Source organism: Cynara cardunculus, unplaced genomic scaffold (genome assembly GCF_001531365.2).
Source record: "Cynara cardunculus var. scolymus isolate 2C unplaced genomic scaffold, CcrdV1 Un_Scaffold_2832, whole genome shotgun sequence".
NCBI lineage: Eukaryota > Viridiplantae > Streptophyta > Magnoliopsida > Asterales > Asteraceae > Cynara > Cynara cardunculus.
In genome coordinates this window covers 43757-63455 of record NW_020201235.1, presented here as the reverse complement: position 1 = coordinate 63455, position 19699 = coordinate 43757, and the positions used below count along the sequence as shown (strand labels likewise).

General features: G+C 36.0%; 1 protein-coding gene across 5 annotated transcripts; it reads right to left on the bottom strand.

Moving 5' to 3' along the window:
- Positions 1–1892: 1892 nt before the first annotated feature.
- Positions 1893–17046, bottom strand: LOC112503287 (helicase-like transcription factor CHR28). Of its 5 annotated transcripts, XM_025107347.1 has the most exons (11): positions 16657–17046; positions 14149–14239; positions 12545–14010; positions 10765–10836; positions 9279–9356; positions 8234–9143; positions 7008–7138; positions 5341–5562; positions 4575–5180; positions 4259–4468; positions 1893–2436 (listed from the first exon to the last, which is right to left on the bottom strand). In XM_025107347.1, exons 1-11 carry the CDS (start codon positions 16804–16806, stop codon positions 2332–2334), a joined length of 4041 nt encoding a protein of 1346 aa, XP_024963115.1. In that variant the 5' UTR covers positions 16807–17046; the 3' UTR covers positions 1893–2331. The 5 variants fall into 5 exon arrangements, with proteins under 5 accessions (XP_024963115.1, XP_024963116.1, XP_024963119.1 ...); XM_025107348.1 differs by lacking the exon at positions 14149–14239 and having other exon boundaries at positions 16657–16741; XM_025107351.1 differs by lacking the exons at positions 14149–14239; positions 16657–17046 and having other exon boundaries at positions 12545–13388; positions 13480–13900.
- Between the last annotated feature and the right edge of the window lie 2653 nt (positions 17047–19699).

The following is a 19699-nucleotide window of genomic DNA, read 5'->3' as shown; positions in this document are numbered from 1 at the left end:
GTAATGGGTATAAATAGCCATGAAGACTCTATTCTTCACAATAGACTTCAGATCTTCAAATACCCAAGAAGAGAGACACGTACAAGCACAGATTTCTTAACCTTGCGAGGTTACATTACTTCAAGTGAAGAACACCAACTAAGCTTTCCCTCTAGCGAAGTTATTGCTTCTTGTTTTTAGCAAGTCTTTTCTTCATTGCTATCTGTATCTTGTGTGTTCCTTAGACTGTTTTAGATAAGTTATGTATGTTGTCTTATTCCGCAAACAATATGTAAATTTTGTATTGATCTTCTTTATCAGTAAAGAATTTTAAAAAGTGAAAATATTTGTGTGTTTGTATTTATCCCCCTCCCCCCTCCACAAACTGTTACATTTAAACTCTTGTAGATTCGTCTGGGACCAACACAATCACACGACAAGTGGCACGACCCATTAATAGGTGTCCAGACAAGTGCAGGTCGGACAACATAGGGAATGCAATGACAAAACGACCCATACTTAACCAGACATTTTATGAGATCTTTTTTCTTTCAGTGTTGCATGTTTTTCATAAAAATGCATATTATTTGGTAAGAAGTTTACAAGTTGATTTGTATGATGTAAAATGATTTTTATTCACGCAAACTATAAACTCACTAAGCTTTATAAGCCAACTATAGTATGCATCTTAAAGAACAAAAGGTTTCAGGTTGGACAAAGGGAAATGACACACATAGGGACTTGCCTAGCCCATCTAAGTTCACTATTTATGTTCAGACATATATGATAGATAAATTTGTAACATAATCCAGCATGGAATGGATCAGAATTAAGTTACATATTCATTGTTTTAGAGTTTTCCATTGTAAACGTTTGAAATTTTAATTTAGCCGTTATTTTGGAGTAGTTTTTGGAGAAACTGTTTTAGATTACGTAACATTTCTCATGATAAAAATATAGATGTTATAGTACTAATTTGAGGGTTCTCTCTCTATATATATATAATGTTAGGTTCAAATAAGAATTACATTTATTTTGGAAATGTGTATATGAATCTCATCCATTATGTTAGTATTTTTATTTCCAAGGCTTTTTGTTCAAGTAAAAGACATGTAATATATAGTAATTAAGATAATTCTAGGAAAAAACACATCTTAATTTATCTTCTCTTTTGTCCAGAACCATTTTTGGATATTAACAATTATCGATTTTTGATTCAATCTTCCGCAATAAAATCAACAACTTTATAGTCGAGTAACTGAATTAAATCTCATTTACCTAAATCTCACCTGCAAACACAAACATCAATATTATTTATTGATCGTTTTGAAATGACTCCCAACAAACCATTAAATCTCATTTGTAAACTTGATTAGAACGAGTCGGGTCACCAAATACTGTAACCCGATAAGCTCATGACATACTCTTAACTGCTTTTATATGTAATTAGTTTTGTGATAAATTTGTAAAATATAAAGTATAAAATTATTAACACATTCAATTCAATCGACTTGACGAACATCCAACTGATTCGACATACTAATGAATCAAGTCTGGATTTAAACTACTCACGTAGGTGGTCTTATAAGCATGCCAGACATGCCCAATGTCTTCTATTTGATGACTTATTTTCTTATTTGTTCTATAATAATTATTACATGATCTTGTCGTCTTTATTAAAGGCTGTGCATCTCCATTTCTTTTGCACATAGGACCCGCCAAGAGTCCCAATAGGCCATAAATGAGAACAGGTGTATATTAAATTGAGAAAACCGATCCCTTAAAACCGGGACCGGCTGATCCCGGAACTGGCCCGGTCCCAAAGTGTAAGTGGTTCTGGACCCCAACCGGTCCCGGAATTCGGCCATCTCTGGATCATATAAATAAAACTAATAAAAAAGAAACAGAGCATCTGCAAAAGTGAAAAAACCTTCTACCTTCTTCATCTGATGTATGCCATTTGACTACAAAAACATCCTTCCTATACAATGAGATAAAACTTAATAACAAAATACCACCTTTGCAATGAATCAATCTTTCTTCTTCTTCTTCTTCTATAAACTTCCTAATCACAACTACCAAAAAATAAAAACTTTTCAAGAGTAACTGATTCCGTTTTTGTTAATAACGTATCCTTCAAGACGCTGAATACAACAGTTATATCGTGTCATCCCATCACGTGGTATAACGAAACAATTTTTAATTACTAAATCTCTCATCTTGTATCTGTGTTTTTGTTTGAGCATGAAATGTGATTAATTTTTTTCAGTCATATTAGTATGATGACACGATATAGTCGTTATACGCAGTATTAACTTCATACATCAAGGGAAACCGTAAAAAGAACCTTGATTAAGCTTGAAATAGGTATTTCAGATCGTCGACTGTAAGCCGAGTCTGACTGCTTCCAGTCTCATCCTCCCCAAATGCTGATGAGACCATCTCCCTCTTTTTTTGCTGCAAAAACCCAAAAAAGAAACAATACTTAAATAATTTCAGTAATTTTAAAAGGGTGCACGAAGAAATTTTGAAGCTAAAAGACCCAATTTACCATATCCAATGCTTCCGAACATAACAAACCTACCTTCCTAGTTTCATAAATTGCAACAATTAGTTAGGGGTCCGGTCTATTTTCAAGCTAAAACAACTTGTTTGCGCATTATTTTAAATATTTGTAGATGGTATTTTGGTCACACATCAATAGAGGTTTTGTTCAATGAATTACGGACATTTGACTAATAACAATAATACTTCTATCAAACTGATTGCAACAGATGAACTTTTTATGAAGTTAAAACATTTCTGCTCAAATGGCAAAAATGAAGATAGCAATTAAACATTCTTAAACAAGTGGAAGAAATGAAACTTACAGATGGAAATGTTGGTGATTTTAGTGAATCATCAGGCCGTTTTGTGTAATTAGATTCACAAGAGAATCAAAGGTTGATAGTTAGGTAATAATACGGGTTAGGAGGTGCGGGGTGCACACTTGTATAAGCTAGCTAGAACCCATAGTCGCTGGATGTCACCATATGGGGGGGTCAAGGGGCAGCGCCCCTGGAGGTGGTTCCACTGTGCTTTCTGAAGTTTCTAAGTCTAAATAGTTCAGAAGGCAAAGTTTAGAAAGCCTTCGTTTCTGAAAGCAGAGACTTGAGAAGTCAGACTTGTATTCAGAAGGTAAAATACCTTCTGTACTTTTTGTGCATATAGCATTTTGTAACAGCCCAGTAATTACTCGATTAATTCCGGTTGCCTTTTAAAAGTGCATTTATTCTGCACTTTAATGTACAAGATGTTACAACTTTTCTATTTTTACAAGCTTCTAGTTTCTGCCTAAATCGATAGTGTAAACTGAGATTATCCTTGGTGCTTAGCTTAGCTTACGTAATCTCAGATTCTTTGTCCAGGTTCTATTGTGATCTCTCACGACCCAAACAAGCTTTACACAACAGGAAAATGAGATTAAGGCATTAGATTAGTTTCATGCCCCCACTTCTTCAAACACCATCTTTTGTTTGTAGAATTTCAACCATTCGACATTTTCGTTTTGTGGGTCCAATTTTCAATTTCCCCTTGCATCAAATTTGATTCTCCACATTCCATTATACGTGGAACCACAAATAAAATGGTTATATGGCTAAAGAAAGAACAGGAAACCATCTACAACATTTAGAGACTTGCACACTAGCACCACTAGGGAAGAAAATCTGAGCCATATTACGCAGTCTCAGAAATAAGACTTCAATTTGATGCATATGATTTTGTTCTTCAGTTGAAACAATGAATAGTTGACTACAGTAATAAGAACCAAATCAACCATTCGTGGGCACAAACAGGTCAAATAGAAGGATCATTAGTCAGCATGATACTTGAGATATCCACGACCAATTTGGAATTATAATGCTGTAAACAAGATAATCAATCTATCAGATCCTATTTAAAGGTTCGTCCTTTAATGTCTTTGGGATGGTTAAAGTGTCAATTATTTTCAAATTTATTCCATTTATGCCCTTGTAAGGAGGTGGACGATAAGAGTTTGACTTTGACCTGGAGCGAACAAGAAGTCAATGGAACCAAAAGAGAGAGAAGAGGTTGATAGGGGCATTAGGAAAAATATCATTTGATTCCTCCTAGACTAGCTAGGTGACTAATATTATGGAAATTTTATAAAATACTAATGTTCATTAATATATTGGAACTGAGGAATAAATCTCAATAGTTTTTATTGGGCTCCACAAAGCTGATAAAAAGAAAAAAGCAAAAGATTATGGGATAATACCTGAAGAGCCAATATACGATCTTCAACAGTATCTTTAACAGTCAACCGCAAAACCGAAACTGGACGAGTCTGCCCAATCCGATGAGCTCTATCAATTGCTTGATCTTCAGTTGTTGGGTTCCACCAGAGATCCAGAAGAAGCACATGACAAGCAGCAACCATGTTCAATCCAAGACTTGCTGCTTTCAAAGACATGATCATAACAGAAACCTACAAGAGATAACGGATCTTAGACAGAAGCATATTGTCTGAAATAATTTCAGGAAAAAGAAATAATCAAATAACGAAATAAAAACAAAGAAAGATTCCCACCAACCTCTGGAAGAGTGTTGAAATCCTTCACCGCTTTATCACGTGCAACAACAGACATTGTTCCATCAAGTCTACGATAACCAATAGAAGAATCTTTGAGACAAGCTTCAAGCAAATCCAGCATCCTCGTCCACTGTGAGAAAACGATTGCCTTCTCTCTCACAACTAAGCTTCCTTTGACATTAGCACCCTTGTCAAAAACGCCAGAGGGATCACTCGAACATTTTTCTGGACTGCCAAAGGAACCAGCATTTATTGCTACATCCCGAGGTTTAGCAATAGACTGTAGGACCTCAAGGGCGGCCTTGATTTTAGAGGAATCAAGTGCCTCAGCGGCCTCAATATTCGAGGAATTCACTGATCCACTGGATGAACAAGGCTCAAAAATCTCAGCTTTCAATGAGCCAGAACAATCAAGAGCATTACCCTGATGATATTGGTCACCGAGAGAAATCCTGAGTGTGGATTTAGAAAATACTGATGATGTGTTAAGGATAACTTTGCATTTTGAAGATGGACACTGACTATCATCACTGGAAAGATGTTCAAGGATGCACTGATTGCAGAAAACATGCTCACAAGTTGTCACAACAGCATCTTCAGGTGGATCCTGTGGAACATAACCATATTTCAAAGAAGCTTAATATTGTAGTATAATACTTGAGGATATCATGAAGACAACAACAAAACATCGATGAATAAAAGAATCAAATATCCACAGAAAGAGAGAATGTGCTTAATTGTAAAGAGAATGAAAAAGATCAACATACACTGCATATGCTGCAAATTGCTAAAGAGGCTTCCAAACAATTTAGCAGACGGCTTCGCTTTTCAGGAGGAAGCTTTTTTGCCTTGTCAATGGATGACTTCCACTCAGAGTTTGAGCTACATCCTTTAACAAGTAGAGGGTGATCACAAGCTTGTCGGAGGCGCAAAAGCATCAATAATATGTTTACATAGTTTTGTTTCACTGTTCCAGCAGCTGCATATTCCTGACACAGTGCACCAAGCCTTGATGTCAAATGTTGGGAGGGGAACATCAAAAACTTCAATAGTACAAAAGTCGATTATGATTTGTATATGATAAATATAAATAAGAAGATACAGAACACAATCACACATAATGTCTTTATGCAAGTCTGTAAAGAATGGATAAAATTTTCTTAAGAGATTTACTAGTTGTACGACTTCCTCCAACAATGAGCTTACCTATCTATCACTGTTACATTTTTACTTGGAAATAATATGAAAACAAACCAAAACACTGTTTAAAAAACGCCAGAGGCGTGCCTCAGGGCAATTCGGGCCAAAAACGTTTATGAGGTGCTGCCACTAAGAGACCAGATTGTACGTGCGCCTTGATGGGTGAGGCAGGCTGTGAGGCAGTGGGCCGGTCCAGAGGCGTGTCTCTTCTCCTTTATAAATAACCTTCCTTTTTTTCAGAAAACTAGAAAAACCCTAATACTATTATGGAAACAGAATCGGCGTATGAAACCCAGACTCTTATTCTTCTGCCTACATCAATTCAATACCACACTAGTAAATTAATAAGACTTTTCGACTTCTATTACTTCTCCCCAAGACTCCAACGAACAGTCCACGATTGCTTCTTTGCTCTCCTCTCCAACGATTTCTCTGTTTCTTATGTCTATATTAGTATATACATGCTGTTTTTAGGTATAATCTTTATATGTGTGTGTATATATATATTCTGTTTTATGTACATATCTGCTATATATATATATATATATATATTCTGTTTTTATATAAATTCTGTATAATCTGTTATATATATATATATATATATATATATATTCTGATTTTTGTACATATTCTTGTGACTAATTTGTTTTATGTACATAATCTGTTTTAATATATAAATTATGTACATAATCGTTTTATATGTGTGTGTGTAAATATTCTGAATCATGGGATTTATAGTTTGTTTATTTGTATGGAGATATGAAGTTATGTTTTCTGTTAGGTGCTACAGAATTATAATTTTGTTGTTTAATTTTTTGGGGTGTAAATATTCACCGCCTCGAGGCTTACGCCTCACCTACCTAAGCGAAAAACGCCTCGATGCTCGTTTCCGTTCTTTAAAACCTTGACCAAAACTACAATTATGAAATTAGAAATTATATGTTTTTAATTATATTAGCCTCTCTTTTAGAGTCCAGAAGAAGTACCAGCAGCAAGTGGCCAATGATAGTGGACTTTTGCAACAAGGCAACCTAGATTAATCATCATTAGGTATCTATGTGATCTGAATATTGTTTTCGGGCAGGTTCACAAAAACCAACTAATATTATGTCAAGGTACTATTACTCAGCTCTACTGCTTAAATTAGCATGAACAATATATTTGGGCAAACGTAAGACATAGAGACATAAAGGATCTCAAAACAAACTATTTAGTAGCTTAAATAAAAACATACTGCAAACTGAGCACGAGAATCAGCCTCCAGCCTGCAGTAGAAATCACGTTCCTCGGCCGTGAAATCCACTTTCTTCAGATTAATGGTCTTGGGTGGCAGAGAGATAATTGGTTCTCCATCAAGAAGTGTAGCTGAAGCAAGTATATACCAATAAACAGATTAAGTTCCAGTAACATGCTAACAATCGTTAACAGCTGCACTGACGATAAATTACCTATGACACATATCATATGCTTGCACTATCAAAACATAAACCCAAAGCAGAAGAACATGCAAACCACTGAAGGAAAGGACTTAAGAACAATGCAATAACCAAACTCAGAGAAGTATTTGATCTCCTTTATATAGGGTAATGCGTAAATACTTGGATGTATTTGACAAGGCTTTGCTGGAATGACCTAAACTAACAAAAAGAGATGTCTAAGAAAGCATTTAATTAAAGGATCCATAACAAAATATTCACTATCAGTTTTCTAAGTCTCCCTTCCAAAACAGTCAGGTCAATCGAACTTACATGCTTATAATAAAATATAACAATTCTGCAAATATCTGTGTACTTGAGCAGGGATTCATTATCCCCCAAATAACCCTACTTTAGACTGAAGGTTAAATTTTGAATTGAGCCGGTGAGCCTGCACGAGTAACCGCACCATTTATCCTGGGACAGGAGTGATATTTTTCACTGAAAAATATTCAGAACAAATAACATCTACTCTCTCCCCTCTTGTACCGACCAACATCATCCCTAGTGCATATTCTAAAACTTAGAGCAATCTAAAGGTCCATGATTTCTCAACCTTGGGCACTTAAATACATCAAGAAAAGTGCAGCTGGCACAAAAGTCATAATGTCATAAACATCCCCTATAACATAGCCTCTAACGTCCACAACCAGGTCATGGTCAAACCTCAAGTCCCAATCCTAAATATTTTTTAACCATCAAATGTGCAGCTAAACTGCTAATCAGAGACTCTAGTTACAACAACAATAATCCAAAGTTCAAAGTCGAACGTTTGCATCGAGTCCAAACCCACAAAAAACTAAGAACCCATTCTTTCAAGGAAATTCTGTTGGTTAAATGGCAATAAGCAGGACGAGGGAACCATGGAGAAAAATAACAAAAATAAACAACATAACGATAACAGGGATGATAACAGAGGAATTACATCATGCCCAACTGGAAGCATTTAATGAATTAAAAAGCGTAATCCTCCCATAGCATTCACCTTTCGTACGCCGAAGCATAATAGTCTTCAAGACAGCCTGTAACTTCTTATACCCAGTTCCAGGACTCCTTTGGATAGGGGCCTTTATTGTCGAGCAGAATGATTTATATACAGCATATGGATCATATCTCAAGAACCTGAAGTAGCTATAGAGATCATCAATGGCATTCTGGATAGGAGTCCCTGACAAGCACCACCTACGTTTAGCTCGGAGACCCCAACAAGCCCTAGCTACTTGTGTTCTGTGATTCTTAATACTCTGTGCCTCATCGAGTACTACCCTAAACCATCTCACCTTGGCAAGAGGACGAGCAAGAGATTCGAATAGTTCATTGTCCATTCCCTTCTTGTCCTTCTTGGAACTCTTACTAGAGCTAGGAGGATATTTTCTTTTCTTACCAGGTGAGATCCCAACAGGAAGAAAATCATTACGCCTTCTTGTTTCATCCTCATCCTCATCAACAAGGGGCTGCTTCGGAACCTCCATGCTCACAATTGCATAAGTAGTAAGAACAACATCATACTTCGCTAGCTCAAAAGGGTCCTTGGTTCTGTTTGCGCCATGATAAACTAAAACAGAGAGATTAGCTTCGCTGCTTACTTTGTTGTGCAATTCGTCATTCCATTGACGAAGAACACTAGTAGGGCATACAACAAGGGTCCCTGCAGCTGGCCTACTTTTTGTTTGCATGGAACTGCTCTTAAACTTGATTGAACTTCCATTAGTTTCCATCACATAAGAATTGACCTTTTGCTTGGATTTATCAAGCTCGGTAACAGCATCATCATCATCATCATCCAAATTCAAAGTCTCTGTCTCTATCTTTTTCACTTCAGTAGTACAAACACTAGAAGATGGAGACCTTTCCTTCAGAATAAGAGCAATTGTCGATATTGTTTTACCCAGTCCCTGCCAGAGAACAATCACAAAAAGCCAAATAGACAATGAATAGGCTCATCTATATATTTTGTATAATCAACTAAGACAGAACTATAAAATACGGTGATTGCAAAGCTTAAAGTTATAAATAGAAGGCCAAGCCACCTGGTCATCAGCAAGGATTCCTCCAAAGCAGTGCAGGCTTTTAGTCTCTTTCTGTACCATCCATGACAAAGCAATTCGCTGTCACATATTTCAGGTGAAGTTAGAACCCCACATCCTCAGGACCAAGAAAAACATAAGAAAATCCACGTTTTAAAAACAGAATGCCAGGCTGAATAAAACAAGTGCTGCCAGAAAGCCTTTGATATTCTAGTCAGATCGTTTTGATGAGATAAGTCTAAGAAGCTAATTACAGATCGCGTTCTAGCAAACAGAAGAACCTGATACTGTCCAGACAAAGTGGCATGTTCCATTTCATATGAACACCGTGGAAGTAATATGTAAAGCAATGAGGGGGTGAACCCTGAAAATATAAGTTGCCAAATGTAACATGACCCTCGAATATTTATGTCGAAGACAAAAATGTGACCCATTTTCTTTTAGTGATATTGATCACCCTCCCACTCACCTAACCTGAATTCTCTACTGGCTATGGTGCGTAGCATTTTTCAAGCCAGAATCTCTCCCATAAAAGGTATTCTCCCTCTTGGCACCCCAAGAATCTTAGCCATGAAACACCAATCTGGTTACTTGATACTGAACATTTACTACCACTCTGTTTCATTCGCCGCCCTTTGGATTGCCAGCCAGGATGTCCAATAATCAGAGATAATAACATATCCACCCGCTGAATGGGTAAGACAGTGAAAACAGAATTAGTATGCCAAATTAGATGGGTGTATATAGGAGCGTGTGGAATGACTTCATTCAGTTCCCAATCCCACATGAATTCAACTTCTCGTTTTTGCTTTTGGATTTCACAGTTCTATAGTTTAAGGGCTCCAATTTAGCCTAACCAGCGGCTAGTGTATGATAAAAGGCTTGTTGCTTTATGGTACTCCTTCCNAAAACAACAAACATCTTAAGCATGAGCCTCAATATGGCTATTTAGTACCTATTTTTCCATTTTTATCCAATTTCCACCTTTGATCATATAAAGCACCTCCTGCCACCCATTTGGACTGACATGAAATGCTCCATAATCAGAGCCCCAGAAGTGAGAATTGAACCCTTTTGTCTACTGATGAATCAGTTTTTCTGATGCTTATATCACCTCATCGAGTTTCTGGAGCATGAGCATAATGAAGATTTTGGTCCAAGAAACTGTAGCTGACTATATAAAACAAATTAGATATAGAAACCGAAGGAACCCAATATATCCCTCTCAAAAGTAGGGGTTGGGAGGGGTAGAATGTTCGCGGACCTTACCTCAACCACTAGGATCAAGAGGTTGTTTCCATTAAGATCCCCGACTTGTGCATGATGCAAAGGTGTGTGCACGATTCAATGGTGAGCAAGCAGATAATGTAATGAGGTAAACCAAACCAAACATACACAGTATATCCCACCAGAAGGTAGCTTAACAGAAAAACAAATAACAACTAGAAGGCATAAATTTTCATACTAAATAAAAATTCTGTTTCCAAACCTGGTGTCTCAAAAGTGAAACCACCAATGAACCGTCAGGTGCAGATACCTCTGACTTTGGCTGGGAAAGATCCTGCAGTGAATAACATCAAATTCATCAAAAACAGGATATACCTTCATTTTTGACAAAGAAGACACTTCCACCCAACCAGCGGTTGCAAACGTGACTTTTAAACAATTAATTAGAATCCTAGAAGCATTAAAATTATGATTTAAGACTCCAAAACAATTTAAGAACCAAAATAAATAGCTAGCTACACAAAATTATAGCAGCTTCCTCAAACCAGGAAACAAATATCTGAAGAAGGGCCTTTGCCCTAGCGGTATCCTTGTTACCAGTAAAGCCAAGCATCCTAGGAGGTCAAGGGTTCAAACCTCACCAATTGTTAGGAGGGTGCATGAATTCATTTGCCATATACAAATATTATATACTTCAGGGGGGGATCAGTCTGGATGATATTGCAAATTTGACCTTTTGAATATCCACAGTTCATGTGGAAAAACAATCGACATGAAGAAAAACAGAAGATGGAGACACGAACACAATGCTTCTCCAAAAAAATAAAATGCAAAATTATGAAAGAGTTTCTTGTTAATTGCTGCCTGTATTTAAAAACACACAGAATTGTATCAAGTACATGTGCAGACAAAACAAAAGCGTATAGCATTTCTAACCATCGTACTTGGCAATTGGCATGCTGGTGTTAATCAACCACTATACTTTCAAGAGTGAAAAAAACCAAAAAAGCATTGCCGGCAAGAACCAGTAAATTGAACCATTGTAGTTGGCAACAATGAGCAAAAATAACCATCATCTTATTAACACTTTTGCCCAATTTTGCATGTTCTTGCCAACTAAAAGGTATTGTAAAACTTTGAAATTGTAATAGTGGGTTGGTACATCCAAGAAAGAAAAAAGGTTAGGAATGCATGTTCCTCACTCCATAGATTAACAGATGGTAGTGAGAATGTGGTATGAAGTATCAAACAGATGGTAGTGAGAATGTGGTATGAATTATCAAGTGTAAGAAAAGTCACTTACTTGCTGAAATAAGGCTACCAAAACTTAACGAGTACCTCTGTACGCTAAAAGATTATTAATGCATCCCAAGTCCCAACATTCTAGCTACTCTAATCAATGGGAAGTTCTAAGGACCCAACAAATAATCTAAAAAATGTCACATAAGCCTACATTGTCATGTATAAAACAAGAGGGGATTTTTAAATTGTCAGTGTGCATCACTCTAAAAAAGTAACCAAGTTTAAGTAAAAATTGTACAATCTGACACCACAATAGGTGCAGGATGACCAATATATCAGATGTCACTGTACCCAAGATCTTACCACAAGCAAAATGTGTCACTACAAAGTATTTAGATATAATCTACAGACGATGTGATTGAAGAAAATAAGTTCATTTAGTGCCTATACATGATTACAAATTGACAGTTTGTAGATATCTTGTGTTAATGTGCTAGGCTATTGACCATTCTAATTGCTTTAAGAAAAACAATTTAAAAAATAAGGAGAGCATATATGATTTCAAGCTCCAACCAGTACCTATTTAAATGGTTCTTTTAGCCAAATTGCTTACAGAATGCTAGGCAAACATCCAAAACCAGCAAATCCAGTTAGATCACTTGATTTTTCAAAATAAAAAGGGAAATAATTAATGTTACATAAGCAATTTATCAGATCAGGACAAACAATAACAGGCTTAGATCTTAAACAACAGGACACTGCAATTTTTTAGCTGCATGATCCTGAATTATTAGACGCACCTGCAATGCAACTCGATAAATAAACCGTTCATCATTCGCCTTGAGCCTTGCATTGTTAAATCCCATGTGAGTTGGGGGAGCACTAAGAGAAGACCTTTGTGCAGAGATAGGTGATTTCCCATCTACTGGAGACTGTTTCCTGGGTGCAGGTTCACTCATATCTTCTAGAATACATATATCAGGGTCATCGACATCAATGTAGGTAACATTGCCTGATGCACTGTTCCCAACTGCTTGATGGCTGGTTTTTGGGGGAACGGAACCCATATTAGCACGTGCCACAAATGTACTCTCTCTTTCTTCCTTTGTAGAAACCTGCTGCTGCTCGATTGAAGCATCACGCTGGACAAATGATTTTGCTAGCGACTGTTCATTCAGACAACGATTGTCAGCAAATGCACCATTGCTCATGCAAGTGTTATCAATGATATTGATAAAATGGCGAGAATGTTTGGCGTCCTGTTCTCCCTTTACAGCATGATCCTTTCTTGAGACAGAATCAAGGACCCCAGAAAAGGACTGCAACAAGTCCTTATCAGTAAATTGCCAATCAGCAACGTCATAAGATTTTTCACTATCCACATCATCCACAAGTTCAAAGGACTTGTGTGCAGCACCCAGTGCTGCAACAGGCACGTCACCTTTTGCATCCATTATAGAAATCATTTGTCTTCTGTTTGGTAGCATACAAGTGATAGACCCTTTGGCAGGTGTATCAGTAGAACTTTCACTGCTTGGTAAGCAAGTAGTACTGCCTTTGGCACTGAMATATGATCTGGTACCAGAGCTTTGATACACCAAAGATCCTCCACGGATGCTTTCAGCTTGGGTCTCGTCTGATGCACTGTTTATGGATGCATTGTGCATTAGATGCTGCTCTGATGCAATCTTATCATTGTATAACAATCCATTATTATAAATCACAGGATGAGGACCTGAAATTTGGTGATGCCTTGACAGGCCAGAATAAGATGGTTCACTTTCGTTCATGATATTTGGCATAGAAGATTTATCATCAGGGTTGCATGGAATGTCGGAATATCCAGTGACATCATTAAATGGGGACTCCACACTGTCATGGGCTTCTGATGTTCTACAATGTTCTGCAACTGAGTTGCAATATATTCCATCAGCTATCTGATATTTATCCATTCTTTGATGATCACCATTACCATCACTAATACCAAAAGTCCCACCTCTAGCAGCTCTCTCAAAGTTGGTTTCCCTAGTGTCATAGTGGCTAGATGATGAAAAACCTCGAGAAACTACATTATTTGGTAAGCAAGAAGTGCCATCACCTGGTGGAACTGGCACCATCCAATCACCAGGGCCCCAAGAAGAAAAGTGCATGGAGGATACATCTGGCATAGGTCCCACTTTGGTCAACCCGTGATTATCTGTCTGCCTCTCACAATCAGATGAACCACTTGAACAAACAGTTCTAGAGGCTGAAGCTTCTGAGTGATCTAATGGGAAAAATGCAAGTGATCAGGTTTAGTTGACTGAATTATAAGTAATAACCCACTATCTGCAATCATAAATCTAGACAGCATTTGACATATCACATGAAAGAAATAAGTTCATTTATGAGAAGCAAATATTACCATCGTGGGTTTGGGAGTGCTCGATAACACCAATATGCAAAGCTGACTCATTACAAGGTGCGATACTTAAAGAAGGATCCACAAATGCGTTCTGAAAAATATATATCGAGTAGTAAGTTCGGAACTTTTCAAGGGAAAAAATCCACCTCCTCAAACACAACATCAAAGAAAAGTTTGTCTAGATCCCTTTTGCTCATCTTTCACCATTTAGTCAATTAAAGGCCAGATATATTGGCCTGGACAAGGAGTAAAAACGAAGGTAGTCCAGAAAATAACAAGCATATACGTATATAGAGTTTAGTTTCACGAAGTGCAATGCTTGTTAAACCTCATCCCACCTCCATTGAAAAGACGGGAGGCAAAAAGCACATAATTTATGGTTATAATTATAGAGGTACCCTACAACACCATTAAGGCTCTCTGTTCTACTGCAAGTCACTTACTGATTATTCATCAAATAAAATTAAAATAGTGATTCTTATTTTCGACATTGACTACATAAAGTTGCATACCCTCTGATGAATGAGAATGTTAAAAAGTACAGATGCACTGAAAAAGGTGACCATCATATAAGATAAACTTGGGAATGGCCTAAGAATTTTACTCAACCTCGTGCTATAGGTAAAAGTATCTTTAATCTACTTACTACTGATTTTGCTGTATTCTCCATAAACGACACATGTTACTAGGAATAGATCTCTTTGAGGCTATCAACTGTAAAAACTAATATACTGTGTAAACTATTGTGATTTCCTTGTTCTTTAATCTCCATTTTGTCATATTCCAAGTGCAATTTAAATCCTTACTCAATGTGACTACTTTGTTACATAATGAGTGAAGGGCCAAAAATGGTCATGCATTTAACAACCACTAATCCTCTCACACAATATTTATTTTTACCATAAACTTATATGAATGTTACATGGTTAGCCCGAAAAACACACAGCTCACAACTGATATTTGGAACAGTATTATGATCTGCAGTACATAAAACCAACGGCATCTCGATATGTACTTCCTGGCAATAGTCTCTTTCAGTGTACAATTTTGGTAAAGGAATAGTTGTATGCATATACTGGTATAACCTTAAATATGCAGTTTAAAGAATTGAATTGCTCAACAAATGACTGAACAAAAAGGGGGAGTGGTATGCATACTAATTAGAATGTCGCCAAACATAGTTTCTTTAGTGTCTCTGCTTTCTTTTATTTACTTCCTGCATTCCTTTGGCCTTTTGTTTACTTGACACTTTCTATTTGGCTTGTACTTAGCACCTCATATCTCCTTGGCCCTGACCAATTTCTTAAGAACAATGAGAAACACAGCTCTTTGTTTCTCACCAACTCTGCACTTGAAATAAATTAAAATAAGGAAAAAGCATGTCTTTACGTTTCTCCCTAGTCTCCCCCCCCCCCCTCCAACAATCCTTCTCTCAGCCAACAACAGACACCAAGATGACTCAATGCCACCCCTTGGTGCCATCCGAGGTTTCATCAGTTGCCATTGGCATCCTATGAAGTCCCAAAATCCGTCCTCTAACTTCTCAATAGCTTTGTAGGACTCCAATCTACCTTCACCAAGTTAAATTAGCTTTGACAGCATTCATGTAGACCCATCAGAACTTGTACAAAACCATATGACCTATGGTGAAAGTGAAACCCTCCTTAAGTAGCTTCTTAGGGTTCTGATCTGCCATCATGATTTCAAATCGACTTCCTTGGGTTCTAACAAGGTCACACCACAACAATCTGTTCACCAAAATTTGGATCAGTATTATAGGCGTGCAAACACACCAGGATCTTGGTTTTATGATAAAGAACATGGTGAGTATGGCCAGCCAAAGAATTCAGTAACACTGATTTAAACATACTTGTGAAACGTTTATCAGACTTCATAAAAAACATATAGAACAGTTGAGGGGAAAAAAAGATGACTCTGGTCTTCTATACAGCATAACTTCTACAGAGAATTTATTTGGGATTGGAAACCATTTAAAGACAAACTACTGTGAAAATAGGCACCACTAACCCCGATTTTAAACAAATAAAGCATGCATAGACTTCGCTACAAACCGCATCTCATTGTTTACCCACGAACTTTGTATATACAAAAATTCAACTAAAATCAGCCCAAATTACTAATCACTAGCCCTACAAATATAAATACCACACTAAAAGAAGTGAAACATTCAACACATTGTGCAATTTCACATAAACCATACACTAGACATGAAACTTAAAGAAACTCCCAACATCTGGGATCAGTAGCCTTCGAATTCCAATATTGAAAAACCAAAGTGATGTCTAATTCTCCAAGCAAACACATGCTTGAACATATCAGCTAGTTCATAATCACGCAATGTTACAGCAAGGCATCAAAATCCTATCCGCCATTTCCACACAAATTTACAAGATCATACATATGCACAAATAGACTATCTTACATGTTTCCAGTAGATCAACTCTAAATAACTTAATCACATAAAAACCATTAACAAATTAAGTCTACCTGTGAACAATCATCTGGGGGTCTCTCTTCAAGAATACTAAAAAACGATTCGATGTCCATGCTCATCGCACCGTCATCAGCAGTTAAATCAACATCATCATCCACATCAAATTGCCATTCATAGGAGGTACCACCGTTTGTCATCATCATCAGAGCCACAAAATCATACAATCCTCAAAAACCCTACTTTTTTCTCCGCGGTTGTTAGTAATACAGAAATTGTTATCACTTGGAAACCCCCCTACTTTTCAAAAACAAAAATCCCAAAGAACCTCAATTTTACCCTCGATTTTGCCCTAATTCTACACGATCAATCAAAAACGATCTTGAGATGTACATCTGTGGAGGGGGGTTTTTGTGAAATCATGAAGAAAGTTCTTTGTAGTTTCCTTGGGTCATGTTGTGCGACTTTTTCCCTCGGTTGAAGGTTAAAGATTTGGAATCAACGCGTGACTTTTGCTGTTTTTAATTGCTTTTCCTTTCTTTTATTTAATGTGTCTCATTTCTTTATCTTCTCTCTTCATGATGTGTTTCTTTCATATAAATCAGATAAATTTACTGTAAATATTCATATCCAAAAAATGCCCCTTTCAATGGTCGAATATGGGTATCAATTTATGGTTGGATTCATCCCAAACGGAATATAAACGACATCACTTTAGATTTTAAATTTTGAATAATAAAACCAGTTTAGATATGATTTTGAACTGATTTGAAGCGAAAATTGGTTGTTTGAAAACCTAAGATTGAGAATCGGTTTTCAGAAAAAAGAAAACATATAACCAAATGCCAAACCGAATATGGTTGGTTACAGTCCAATTTGATTTTTCAATTTTATCGATTCAAACCAATGTAGGTCTTAGAGTTATCACATACCTTGTGGTGTTATATTTTGAGTCGTGCTGCAGCTTATGTTACTTTTCTTTGTTGTTATCATCACTCTTATAATTTGTTACTATTTTGTTTGAAAACTATGATGTTTGTCTTATTGATCAATCCTAATCAAGGCATACCAACGATATTGTTTTTTGTATATCATGGTATTGACATATTAATTGAAAGCAGCCATTGGCATAAACGAGACATGATTTTGGATTAGACAATGTTGGGTCGACCAACTTGAGGGTAATTGAATGACCTTTCTAGACTACTTTGGCTTATAAATTACTAACCGATTCAAATTAGTTTCAATGAATAACTCAACTTTACATATTACATGTAAATGATGTAAAGACTTAAAAGGAGAAATGAGTTTGACCAGCCTGATTGGATTGGGTTGATTTGAGTCTGACCTACTTTCAATCCAACTATCTTGACCTTTTAAGTTTTAGGCATTGTTTGGACTCTGATTTAATGAAAGTTGGGTTATTCGGTCTATTTTTTCAGGTTGGATCCAATAAGCAACCATCAAAATTAATCAAAGCCATACAAACATATTTCCACCATTTTGAGATATGATGGATGTGGTCCATTCAAATCTAGACATCCTAACACAAGCTAGTTAGCCCCATGCATGAAGCTATATCATCGGTATTTTGACGTTTTAAAAATGCTAACATCTTTTTATTAGGGCGTTTCTTAGCATGTTAAATGTGAGATTTTGAAGAAAGCTTCCGAAAATTTGGGAACCAAATTTACATGTGGGTCTTTTTATCGACTTGTTTAAAACTATAGCCGAAATTATTTAGGTTCAAACCATTACTTATTTGGTTTTAGGTTCAAATCATTAATGGTTTAGGTTTAGTTTCATATTGTTAATCGTTTTAGGTTTAGCCTATTTTTATTCTTAACATATATTATCTGTCATCTCATTTATGTAATATAATCAAAAGTTTTGGATGTAGCAGAACCTCCAAAAAAATTAAAACATCCCTGTTTTTTATGTTAGATGATCCAAAAGAAATGCACTGTTTTAGTTTTAATATGATTGCAATTTAGATTAATGTATTTTTTTTCAATTAACAATCACTATAGAAGATATAGTAACATTCATTTTGCTTCTTTAGTTTGCATGGATCTTTTTATGGTTGAAGTAATAATTAGTAAATAAATAATTTTTATTTTTATTTTTTCTATTTTGAATGATTTAATTTTTAAACTAATTTTTTGAATGAAAAAATTATTAAACTTTTTTATTTTAAATGATTAAGTGTTTGAACTGTTTTTTTAAACGAAAAAACCATCAAAAAATTTCATTTTACTGATTAAGTACATGAACATTTTTCAATAAATGAACTATCGCACTTTTAGAAATTGGTTACCTATATGTTTTTAACCAAAAAAGTTACATTAACCGACTAGTAAAATTTCAATGCTTTATTTATTTTTTAAAAAAATTCAGGGTATAAATCTTAAAAAATGTGAAAGTTGAATAGTTTTTTCATTAAAAAATTAATTCAAAAACTTAATAATTTAAAATAAGAAAGTTTAATGATTTTTTGTGATAACTTGATCCTAGTTATCACCCAATATATTTAATACGTGATTATCTGATTAAATGATTACGTGATAGCATGGTAAATTGATATGTTTGATCATGCTAGTATGTGAAATTGTGTATTAATTGGATATATATATATATATATATATAAATGCATGATATATGTGTATATATGCATAGGTATATATGTATATGTGATGATGCATGTGTATGTGCATATGGGTTACATACATGCATGGGGGATTTCTTTTGTAAACTTGCACATGGTATATGGCTCTAGGAGCCGACTTTCCCTAAAGGGAAACTAAAACTGTCACAACATGTCTCTAAACCGTACACAACAAAGATACTTAAACCGGACAATGCATATGACTAAACTGCACACTTCAAAGATAAACCGGATAATGCATGTGACTAAACCGCACACTGCATATAGCTAAACCAGACACAACGAATATCTAAACCGATTACAGCATAAGTCTTAAACCTGTCACAACTTGAGGCTTAAACCGATCACAGTTTAAATCTTAAATCCGTCACGACTTGAAGCTTAACCCGGACACAACTATGAATGTAAACCTGTCAGCTTGAATGTAAACCGGA